Raw genomic sequence first — 12,013 nt, 5'->3', positions numbered from 1 at the left:
TTGTGTAAATTTAAAAAAAAAGTATTTTTTGTTTAAAGTAAAGTAGTGGAGAAGAAGTGAGAAGTAAATTAAGACAATTAAACTGTGAAGTCGTCTGTTTATCAAAAAAAAAGTCAGAAGTGGTCTTTGCCAAACATGCGCCATATCTGTGTCGAGCAATACTCAACATATTTTAAAAACTATAGTTACACCACAACACATTGGTTTCTTTGCAACTGAAAAGAAAAATGTCTCACTCATACCTTGATTCAGATATAGATATGAGTAAACAGGAAGATGTTATTGATTCAGACAATCTTCCTGTCATTGATTTTCAGTGCATAAATGAAGAGAAACAGAAGCTGCATGAAGCTTGTATGGACTGGGGTATATTTCGTTTGGTTAACCATGGGATTCCATCTGGTCTTTTGAACCAACTACATGAAACTTCCAAACAGCTTTTTCATTATAGCTTTGAAGCAAAACAAGGGCTGTTTAGCAACAGCCCTATCACATATTTTCGAGGCACACCTGCCCTTGACTCACAAGGGAGGGCTTTACAACCACCGCGAAATGTTGAATGCATGGAAGGTTTTAATGTTCCTCTGAATCAACTTCTGAGTACTCATGCCAGCCAAGATGATGATGCTTCATTGCCTGCTTCTTTCAGGTACAATTTCTTGTATCTTGTCGTTCGATAAGTTGTATGAGCCAATTTTGTTGTGGACAATTCATAGGTACATAATTACTAACATGGTTAATTACAGAGGTAACTACTAGACTCAAAAACTTTGATTGGCATACATTATTATGCAAATGGCTGGCTTCTGCTACTGCTTGAGAATTTATTAGGCCTAATAAGTAATATCAAACCTCCCAATCCAATATATTCCCATATCTTGTTTGAGCTATTTTAACTCGGTGATCTCAAGTTCAAATCTTGAATATTATCCCAAAAGATGTGATCACAACCTCATCCTAGAACATATACAGGGAAGGATAGGCTGGGACTGGAATAACAAGAAGTGACACGATGAATTTTTTTGATTCCAAATCGGATTATGCATGAGGGATGTAGTAACACATAAACATTACTATACAACTATTGAGAACCATCTGCAATTCTGAATGATATGAAATTTATGAGTTGGACTTTCTTTTTTAATTTTTTTGAGATTCAACCTTGAACATTGAGGTGAACCATTCAGGTGCAAAAAGAAGATCTTTCCAGATTTTGGCTACTAGCCGAGAGTGATGACAAGTATATCTTGTATATTCTTGTGGCAATATAGGTGGAAGTATATTGCAGTAAGAAACATATCAGAACAGTTCCTGTAACTAGAAGACATAACCATTGCCAGCAATAATTGATGAGTTGTTGGATCTCCTGTACTATTTATTCTTCCTTTTGTTCACTTCTTAATCCTTTGTTATGGTGAAGGCCTGATATTTTACTTCATGCTATTGACACACATTAAGTATGGGATACTTGTTAAACTCCTTACATCTTAATATTGCAGTGGAGTTAGTAATATGACATTCGTTATCAGAACTCTTCTCATGAGATTTCGAGTCCCTGTTCTTGGTTCTCAAAATCTTAATTGGAACATTAATGGAGAATATATTGCCATGGGCCCTTTTAATGGTGGTTATAACTATGTGGTCTGACTGACTTCCACCTAATTGACATGAAAAGCTTGAGTTGATTTCTGACATTACCTCATTTTATTGCTAGTTGTACCCCCCTGTCTCCAAATTGAAATTTTTAATTAGAAAACCAATCAAAATTTTAGACAGACTCTATCTACCAAATATACATATTGGTATCGCGGATCAGCAGGTATAAAACTGAATGTGGTAAAGTCCCATGTAGGAGATACCAAAGTGCTGCAAATAAATTTGTATGAGCAAGTAGTGGGATGTCGAGTAGCACATACCAGATAATAAAGTGTATATGTTTGCATCTCTATTTGCAGAGGTTTGATAGAAGAATATGGTAAGCACCAGTCAAGACTTGCAGAAACGATATATAAAGCAATTACAGAGAGGCAAAATGAGGGGCTAGAAGATTTCCCCTCCTATCTTTCATTATCAACCGGATTCCTACGGGTCTACAGGTATCCAGCAGTGTCCCAGCTAAATGAATCATCATGGGGCATGGATGCCCACACTGATAGCTCCCTCATTTCCATATTGAATCAAGATCTTGTTGGTGGCCTTCAATATTATAGGCTGGGTCGTTGGTTTCATGTCTGTCCTATTCCCAACACATTCATTGTCAATCTTGGTGATTTAATGCAGGTTCTTTCTTTCAGTCTTATTTCACTCAACAATACTTGCATGTAGTTGGATTTTCAAAACTTATTTAGATTCGCTTATGTTGAAATAATAATCGGCCTACTCCACGACAAAGCTGGTTAAAAAAAAAATTATCTTGGCATAGCCAAAAATAATATCTAGTATCTATCAGTTTGCAAAAAGAGTTATTGCTTCTTATTACTTTTAACCAACACATTCAAAATTGTGCTATATGTAGTAACTGAGTATTACAAATGTGTTAAGCAGGCTATAAGTGATGATGAGTACAAGAGTGTGAAGCACAGAGTAAGGTTGAACAAGCACAAAGAAAGACTATCCATAGGCTACTTTGTGTTCCCAGACGACGATAGATTAATACACAGCCAGCGTTATAAGCCCTTCTCTTATTCTGATTTCCGAGCTCAAATTCAACAAGATCTTGAAACTGTTGGCTACAAAGTTGGACTCCAAAGATTCAGACGATCTGGTTGATATTAACAGAGCATCACATGGTTGTTTCATGGATTGAATTTGTTGGATTATGAATTCAATTTTTCTAATATGCTATAAATAAAACCCTCTCTCTTCAGTCTTCTGTATGAAATTTTCTGCCACTCCCCCCACTCCTATGTTCCGGCTTAAGGGAGGATGCAGGAATGTGGTAGCAACTGGCAAACGGTTATCTTAATATTTTGTCGAATGTCAAGAGTTGTAATCTAACATTAATGGAAGCAGTAACATGTTTATGAAACAAAGTTTAGGCGATTAAGGTAGATTGATGAAACAAGATCAGAGTCTTACAGAACCATCCCAATATACTACAGATGACAGGCAAATCCTTGGCGAAAAGTCAAGGATTTGTAACACAACTTAATACAGGACCTTCTACTTGAACAATACACCACATACAATCACAATGCCTGTCAAACGAATACTAGTAAATACAGGCAGTTATTCAGTTTACATATCGCACACACAGTTGACACAGTGGCATGGCTAAAAAAACATGCTGCAACATCTACACATCTTAGATTCACACTGAATCTAGTGCTGAGAGCTGGAAATGCTAGCTTCGAATTGTGAGTGGGGGTGCGCTTGCTTCCATCATCCGAGGAACACTGTCAATAATATTATTAGTCAAATTCTTGTTCACAGTGGATGACAGTTGTTTCTCATAAGCAGAATTGTGAACCCCAAGTGCAGCCCGTCCAGAGGGGTCGAGGTTATTTGACCACGAAGAATCCCACTCGACAGCCTTGGCTGTACTGCAAGCAATACTTGCTCCCCCTGGGACAGTCAGTCTTGCTGAATTCTGCTTAGACGAATGAGAGAATGCACAGTTAGATACAATAGATTATTAAGTTAAACATAAAATTTTGTACCGACTGAAACATAATAATTTTAAAGCACCTGTGGAAAGAACCTCTCGAAAATCATTCTGTAGTAATATGCTTCCTTTGTTACAGGGGTATTGTGCGGGAAGATATGAGAAGCATTCAGCATCATTTTGTCATTGACCTGAAGGACAGTTAGATATTAGTTAATTTCGAAAAGGTTCAAGAGATGCAAAAAGAAAAAACTTGTTAAAGATTAGTAAATGATGCAATACATGTAGTTCAGCATGAGCTTTAAGCCCATCAATCCAACTATAGCCAACACCATCACTGAACTGCTCTTTCTGCCTATATAAAATGTGCTGCAAGCATGTCAAGAGATGAATGTTAGCTTTTTGTGATCAATGGAGAATTGCATAAACAAAGCACAAGGCATTAATTCAGACCTTAGGTAGATATGGACGCTCTTCATCATCGAAAGCCTTTCGAAGGATCCACTTCTCAATACGTTTTTCCTCTGGTTTAATCTGAAGTACGAGGACACATTCACAAAGATGTAAATGATCCATTTTCTGCATTTATAAGTAATGTAAACAGAAGCAGCATAATAAAAAGGTTCGTTACCATTTTCCACTCAGGGTCAATATTCATTGCAACATTAATGAATTCCTTGTCCAAAAATGGAACCCGGGCTTCTAAGCCCCAAGCAGATGTCGCTTTGTTTGCTCTCAAACAATCATATTGGTGGAGAGCCTTTATCTGTGTACAAAAACAGCAAATATGTAATTTCTTCTGTTCATTTTTTCTTTACACTACAAATCTATTTTCTTTACAAGTCTATTACCTTGTGGCATGTTTCGCGATGAAATTCCTCCTTGTTGGGCGCTTTGTGAAAGTATAGATATCCCCCAAAAATTTCATCAGAACCTTCACCAGAAATGACCATTTTCACTCCTAGTGACTTGATTTTACGCGACATAAGGAACATAGGAGTGCTAGCTCTGATTGTTGTGACATCATAAGTTTCAATATGATAGATAACATCCTCAATCGCATCAATACCATCCTGTCACATTTGAAATAAACATGACCTGTCAACTAAGGCAGAGAGACTCTAGAGACAAAAGGTCAAGGAGAATGTAGTTGATCGAATACCTGAACTGTGAAGTGAAATTCATGGTGCACAGTTCCCAAATACTCAGCAACTTCCTTTCCAGCTTTCAAATCTGGTGAACCCTGTGGAGATATATATACTCAATGTTAGATGAGTTTTATTTCTGCGAGTTTAAGTCCTGCTCCATAAATGATGCCAAACATATTATAGCTAAGGCATTGTTAAGATATCTCTCATCCTTATTACTAAAGGCAAAAGAAATTACCTCAAGGCCAACGCAGAATGAATGAAGCTGTGCTCCCCATTGTTTTGCAGCCTTAGTGCCTGCCAAGTGACGAGCTGTGATGGAAGCAACTAATGACGAGTCAAGACCACCGGATAACAGAACTCCGAAAGGTACATCAGTCATCAGCCTTTTAATCACAGCCTGCACATAGATGAATAATGAGACCACTATACTTGAGCATGTCCTTATTAACAGTATGCAGAATTTGCGATGTAAATTTAAAAAATATATCCTTACATCTTCAAATGCACGTCTTAGAACAAGTGGATCATATGGAGCTGATGGAATTGCTTCAGAGAACCAAGTAGGATTGTACCATCTTTTCAGGCCACCTGTCTTGCTAGAATACAAGTGCCCTGGTGGAAAGGCCTCAAAATGCTCACAGTCATCATTTAAGCCTTTCATTTCAGAAGAAATCCATATCGAACCTAAAGACAGCAAATAAAATCATATAATACAATTACAAAATATTTTTAGGATGCAACAAAGCTCGAAATATTCAACATGATAATGAAATTATACCATCAAGTCCCCAGCCAATATATAGCGGAGTAATCCCAATGGCATCACGGGCAACAATGAAGCTGTTATCGCGGGTATCCAGTAAAACAAAGGAGAACATTCCATCTAACATGTCCACAAAGTTTTCCCCATGCTCTTCATACTGATGCAAGGAGATTTCATCATCATCAATTAGTTATTTATTTACAAACCAAACTTTTTTCTAATCACTTTCTTACAACTATAGCCAAAGCATAATTTATTCATATATCAGTGTCATGTACAATAAAATCAGTTGTTTCTACGTATTCAGCCCTTGGCACTTGCACATTATTCACTACAGAACAACTTACAAGATGAGCAATAACATCACAATCACTTCCGGTTTTGAATTTGTGGTTAGGCAAACTCCTTCGCAGTTCCTCATGGTTGTAGATCTCTCCATTAACCTGTTTCAGGAACACAACAATTTATTCATACATCAAGAACTTACGTCAAATAGAAAAATAAAAGGAGCTAACGTCGCTAATTAGTTTCGTGTCATTTCAAAAACACTCACAGTGACCACAATCTTCTCATCCTCATTGTAGAGAGGCTGATCACCAGAAGCAGGATCAATAATTGCCAGCCTTTGATGAGCCAAATAAGAGTCACCATATTGGTAGAGACCACTCCAGTCAGGACCACGGTGCTTCAATCTAAATCATTACGCCACAAAGCTAATTAGGCCTTATTAACCTTTACTTATGATACTTATGATAAACATATGGATTAATAATTAACCAACAAATCCCCATCAACCTCATTTGTCCTTTCTATACTTTTACACTAATTTATTACTCTGTTCGTAGAATCACAAGCTGCAGAATTATTCTCGAATAATCCAAGGGCAAACTATACCATCTTTTCATGTAATTGACCCATTTCCACATCAACATATATTTCCTTATTTAATTATTGGTGTACTTAGTTCAAATATGGAAAGTTAAGTCCCACAACATCACATCAATAATTTATGTAACAACCAAAAACATGAAATATATTAGTACCTAGCTAGCCTACATCAAATAGCTTCAGTATTAGTAAATTGTATATGTAATAATATCTATATATGTATTTAATCATAATCATAATCTCCCGTGAGACCAGTTGTTCCGCACTTAAATAATTATTTTCACGATAAAAAATTGTTCATGTCAATATATTTACATGCATGTATTGGAGAACAATTTGTGGGAAAGAGGATACCTGCGAGAGAGCTCAAGAACACGAACCCTTTTGGCCTGAGAATCATCAGAGCAACCCAACACAGCTAATATTCCACACATGATTGATTAAATTAATTTCTACCCCTTTTTTTAAATTTTTCGTAACTATTTTTAAGTATCCAAGAAGGAAACGAAAAAAAACAAAACCCCAGATTAAGAAAATGAGGGAGAAAAGATAGAAGAGAAAATAAAAATGCAGTGATGCAGGAGAGAAAGAACACGCACTAGTATGTGTTTGAAATGAGTGATGAGATTTTGTATGCACGAAACGTGTCTATTTATAGGGGATTTGTGGGTTCCATCTCGAGCGGCGACGTTTTCTTCGTCGGATTAAACTGTAAATAAATTGATCGACGATGCAATGAGTGACTGTAAATTTGTATAAATTATATTATCTTGTTCGTTCTGCTTTTCTATCTTGTTCGATGCATTTTTTCCACATATATTTGATGGGGACGTTTATGAGGTTTCTTGTTTGTTGTGTGATTTCCACGTAAATGAGAAGGACGTTTTTAGATTTTAATATTTTTATATTGGAATTATCCTTTAAATTTTGCCTGTTTGAATAAAATTATTATAAGAGAGTAATATAATTGGACAGATATTTCGTGTTTGAATTAAAAAATGTGAAAAGTCGTGATATAGATATCATTTTTTTATCTACAAATGAGGGTTATTGAAAAAAATATAAAAACAAATCAAAGAAATAAACTGATATGGAAAAGAAAAGAGAGATCGAGTGGATTTTAGGACCAGCTAAGAATGATATATAACGATCATTTAAATTGTTGCAATGTTGAATAAAATTATCGGAGGACAGCCTCATAAATTTTGGTTTGTGATATGATACTAAGGTGCATCCATCCTATTGTTAATAATCATCATTTTCTTAAAGAAATTTTTTATCTCATAAAAGATCGATTTCTAGACAATATTTTTCGACTCAGAAGAGTTTTCTAGAAACACATGTTTAGTTATCATGAGAAAATCTCAATTTTGATTTTACGGAAAACTATTACTGATTTCGTTATTAAACTATTCGTGTGTTTGGCCCGAATTTTTAAGTCCGAATTCTTTATATTTACCGGAAGCAGCTTCTGCTTTTTTTACCTGTTTATGTAAAAAAGTAGAATCACTCTTAAGAAACTGAGAAACCTAACTTCTCTCTCACAGTTTCGGCTTGTTTTCCAAACACTTTAATAACTTATTTATTTTTCACTTCTGCTCTACTTCTCCGATTTAAACAAAAAGTCACTTATTTTAAAATTGTCCAAACGGCCCCTTTCTTGACTTCTGCTCATTTTCCTCGCACTTTACTAAGTCTTAAACACGGATATACTCGAACGAATGTATGAAATTCCTACCGGAATCAAATTACAAGTCAATTGACATGAAATGTGATACACATTATGCATGCAGCATATAAACAATTTGGTGAAAGCCTGAAAACTTGACATGCCATGTGCAGAAGACATGTCTGATTGCCCAACCTCAAGGTTTATTCATTATCAACAACTGCTACTACATGCTGAGCCACACGGAACCAATAGCCAATGGCAGAGCTAGAGTGCGATGAGATAGAGATATATATACACACTACATTATTATTAGTACAACTGAAAGTCTTTTTTACCAAGTGTATATTCAACTCTCCACGTGTATACAACGAGGATGCTCAACAATGAAGGTTAGGTAGAAGTAGACGTTTGTGTGTAAATTTAGAGGAACAATTGTCGTTGTTGTGATATCGTTACTTGATTTCCTTCACTCTCACCTATTTTAGGAACCTGTATTAGTCTGGCTCGGATTAGATCACTACGGGTGCATGTGCATGCATACGTAATTATGTGTGTATTTGGGACCTAATCGAGGGATGAGTATGTTCGTTTCATATTTCGGTGCTTTGTAGGTTCGCAATTGTGAAAATTGAAATGCAAATTTGGATTGTATCATTCAACAGGATTGTGTACACCAGAATCGTAGGAATAACTTCAGCAAAATTCAACTGAATTCAGATATACATAGAATCATGAGTCGGTTTGACATAATTTAAAATAAGTGATTATTATTTATAAATAAAAATTAAATTTAAATTTATTTATTTGGATAATTTATTTTATATTTGTAATTATTAAGTATATAAATTATAATTTTAATGATATATAATTATAAATTAATAGAGTGTGAGAGTTGTTCCGATAGGATCGGGCCATGCGTATCGCGGGGAAGTTCCTACCCACCGGGTCTTATATCTTGGTTAGTCTGATTAACCTATGTGTATTAGTTACGGAGCTAGTCGGCAAGTTCATAAGGTGTACTGTAATAGATTTCATTAAATATTATAAATATCTTTAAAATAATCATATACACTTTTGTAAAATTAAATAATAAAAAAACTATAAAAAGTTAAAATTTTCGCTTGTAAATTAGAAATTGACACATATTTTATTTACACAAACAGGCAAATTATTTATTAAAATAAATGAAGTGTAGCATGTTTCCTTATTCAAAATTTTGAGCCCGTCCCTGTTATATTTTTTCCCTCTGAAAAATAAACTGAAACTTACGTTTTGATTAGTGCAAACGTATTCAAAGTATTGACTATGACTTATCTCTCTGAGTGTCATCTCATGCGATCTCTATTGATCAACCAGAACGAGCATATTCACGTACTATCCGGCTTTAAAACAATAATCTCCCAGTCGCCGGACAAATTTCACTCAATGGATAGAAGATTCCTGTAGAGAGTTACGTGGTTCGTTTGGACAAGTTTAAAAAAAGTGATTTTTTACTTGAAATATAGAAATAGATTAGAAGTGAGAAGTAAATAAGTTAATAAAATGTTTGGAATAGAAGTAAAAGCTGTGTGAGAAAAGTTAGTATTCTCAGTTTCGTAAAAGTGCTTCTACTTTTTTACATAAACGGGTCAGAAAAAACAGAAACCAAAAGCTGGTACTTCCTAAAAACAAACAGCCCCATAAAAGGAAAATCAACACGGAGATGATCCTCCTTAACTAATTATTTACTGTTCCTTTTTAAGGCTTTTACACTTTTATTATTGTGATACCACCATAATATAATTTATTTATGTTTCTGTTACTTAAAATCTTAGCCTCAAAAATTCGAAGAGCTAAAATATGCAAAATGATGTAAACAGGGTATCTTAATAGGACTAAATTATATAAGTATATCATTAGTTGCCCCCAACAAATTCACCCATTGTATTCCTCCTTTAAAAACAATATATTTCTTCGTAACTGCATCATAGACAACAACATTTAAGGTAACTAAAATCCAGGAATATTTTGAACGGCTTTCATAAGCCATTGGGTCAATTTTGGACCAGTTTTCTATTTAAAAAATATGATATAAGTTGCAAAATAAATTGTCCCTTTACCCTATGCATTAGGCATAATCTCTTAATTCTTTCGGCCATCACCCCTTCAACTTGCTTAAGAGCTCAAGTTGCAAGGACGAGAGAACATTATATTAGTTCCTTAAAAAGTTTGTTCCTTAAAATGTTAAATATCATTATAATCCATCTCGGAAAAAACTTACGCTGTGTAGGATAATTTAATCCTCGGAAGCTACTAACCGCATGTTTGTAAATTGTTCTAGATGTTCATCGGTTTTAAGCACAAGCAACCTTTGTACCGAGGTAAACTTTACATAGCGTGCGTCTATATTACAATCACTACTGTATGTCTTTTGTGAACGTTAGAAGAGTAAACAAACCACGTACAGTAATTAACAATAGTATGAAATATGAATGGTTTCAAAAAAAACAATAGTATGAATATTTTCTGTCATACCCGATTCTAGCTCGAAACATATATGTAAAATTCGTAATAGTATGAAAATTTTCAGTCATGCCCAATTCTAACTTAGAAATTTATATAAAATTTGTTGAACTCGTAAGATATGAGATTCGATGATACTCTCTCCGTCCCACACACGACAGGCTTTGGTCCAGAAGACACAATCACAAATTCTATCAAACCCGTGATCAAGGGGATACAAGTCTCTTGTTTAACCAGCTGAGTCAACCCTTGCAAATGAAAGAGTAAATTTTTAGTTCTTAATTGTCAAAATCGTAAAGCGATATCATTGTTTAATGTTGGTGATAAAATCACGTTACCTAGTTCAGTATGTACAGGACATTCCTAACAACCAACATTAACAGCGAATAGAACTTCCGCTTCCCTGCCACGTTCGTCTGTTGGGTCTTTTATGCACTGTTCTAACAATAACTGATCATAACTCGCATTATTCTATGTGCATGTGAGACACGCTTCATTTTGAATTTGTATAATTGTGACATTCTCGGCATGAGTCAGGATCGAATTCAAATCTTGACGATAGAAGATAAGCTCTTAATCAGTTGAGATATCTAGCCGTCTTCAATATTTATAGGATCTAATTTATCTCTTCCATTGATCTGTGACATGTCTCTCGATTTCACTCTGGCGTAGAGCTGTAATTCGAGTCGGACAGCTCACGAGCTCGCCCGACTCAAACTCGTTCAACTAGTATTGACTCGGCTCGTTTAGTTAAACGAGCCAAGCTCGGGCAAAGGTTCCGACTCGTTTAATTAAACGAGTTGGCTCGACTCGACTCGTAAAATTAAACGAGCCGAGTTCGGATAGAGATTTAAGCTCGATTAAGTATAAAATTAAATGAGTCGCTCGCCCGACTCGCTAAAACCGGCTCGTTTAGCTAAACGAGCCGGTTCGACTCGACTCGTGAAATTAAACGAGTCAAGTTCGGGTAAAGATTTAGGCTCGAATAGTTAAACGAGCTGGCTCGGCTCGATTAGCTTCAGCTCGAATTACGCCCGGCTCGAAACTCGGCTCGCTCAGCCCGAATTACACTCCTACTGTGGCGTGAAGGTTGTTGGTAAGATTTCTTGCAAAATACTCTCCCTCCGTCCTATGTCCCAGTGAATTATAAATATGTGGGTGTGACACGGAAGTTGAGAAAAATTTGTAATTTAGTGAAGAAAAGTAATAAAAGTGAGTAAAGTAGTGGGATCATGTATATAAACCGGGTGTATTGTGAGTGTAATAGTAGACCATATTTAATATATAAAGTAGTTGTGGTGGAAGAAAGTAGTGTCAGTGTGGTTTGGTTTTTATGTTATAAAATCTTTTTATTTTTTGAAATGTATATAATAGATGAGACGCCCTAAAAAAATTATATAAAAATAGAAATGAATGGGACAAGGGGGTAATGC

At 35.4% G+C, this 12,013-nt stretch overlaps 2 protein-coding genes across 2 annotated transcripts; one reads left to right on the top strand and one right to left on the bottom strand.

Annotated features, from left to right (window-relative positions):
• Positions 1-227: 227 nt before the first annotated feature.
• Positions 228-2,774, top strand: LOC108207443 (gibberellin 2-beta-dioxygenase 8). Its single transcript, XM_017377891.2, has 3 exons — positions 228-649; positions 1,956-2,280; positions 2,545-2,774. Exons 1-3 carry the CDS (start codon positions 228-230, stop codon positions 2,767-2,769), a joined length of 972 nt encoding a protein of 323 aa, XP_017233380.1. The 3' UTR covers positions 2,770-2,774.
• Positions 2,775-3,019: 245 nt separating this feature from the next.
• LOC108209834 (asparagine synthetase [glutamine-hydrolyzing]) lies at positions 3,020-7,032 on the bottom strand. Its single transcript, XM_017380977.2, has 13 exons — positions 6,761-7,032; positions 6,072-6,210; positions 5,866-5,961; positions 5,534-5,675; positions 5,249-5,439; positions 4,991-5,152; positions 4,767-4,847; positions 4,456-4,677; positions 4,236-4,370; positions 4,058-4,138; positions 3,887-3,973; positions 3,688-3,795; positions 3,020-3,589 (listed from the first exon to the last, which is right to left on the bottom strand). Exons 1-13 carry the CDS (start codon positions 6,838-6,840, stop codon positions 3,344-3,346), a joined length of 1,770 nt encoding a protein of 589 aa, XP_017236466.1. The 5' UTR covers positions 6,841-7,032; the 3' UTR covers positions 3,020-3,343.
• Positions 7,033-12,013: the final 4,981 nt, after the last annotated feature.

The sequence above is a fragment of the Daucus carota genome, chromosome 2 (genome assembly GCF_001625215.2).
Source record: "Daucus carota subsp. sativus chromosome 2, DH1 v3.0, whole genome shotgun sequence".
Taxonomy (NCBI): domain Eukaryota; kingdom Viridiplantae; phylum Streptophyta; class Magnoliopsida; order Apiales; family Apiaceae; genus Daucus; species Daucus carota.
This window is presented reverse-complemented; position numbering and strand designations above follow the sequence as displayed.

Coding starts and splice junctions, on each gene's coding strand:
- LOC108207443 (XM_017377891.2), top strand. CDS start 228: ATGTCTCACTCATACCTTGATTCAGATATAGATATGAGTAAACAGGAA. Junction 650..1,955: donor TCATTGCCTGCTTCTTTCAG/GTACAATTTCTT, acceptor CTCTATTTGCAG/AGGTTTGATAGAAGAATATG. Junction 2,281..2,544: donor ATCTTGGTGATTTAATGCAG/GTTCTTTCTTTC, acceptor TGTGTTAAGCAG/GCTATAAGTGATGATGAGTA.
- LOC108209834 (XM_017380977.2), bottom strand. CDS start 6,840: ATGTGTGGAATATTAGCTGTGTTGGGTTGCTCTGATGATTCTCAGGCC. Junction 5,676..5,865: donor GTGATGTTATTGCTCATCTT/GTAAGTTGTTCT, acceptor TCCTTGCATCAG/TATGAAGAGCATGGGGAAAA. Junction 3,796..3,886: donor AAGCTCATGCTGAACTACAT/GTATTGCATCAT, acceptor ACTGTCCTTCAG/GTCAATGACAAAATGATGCT.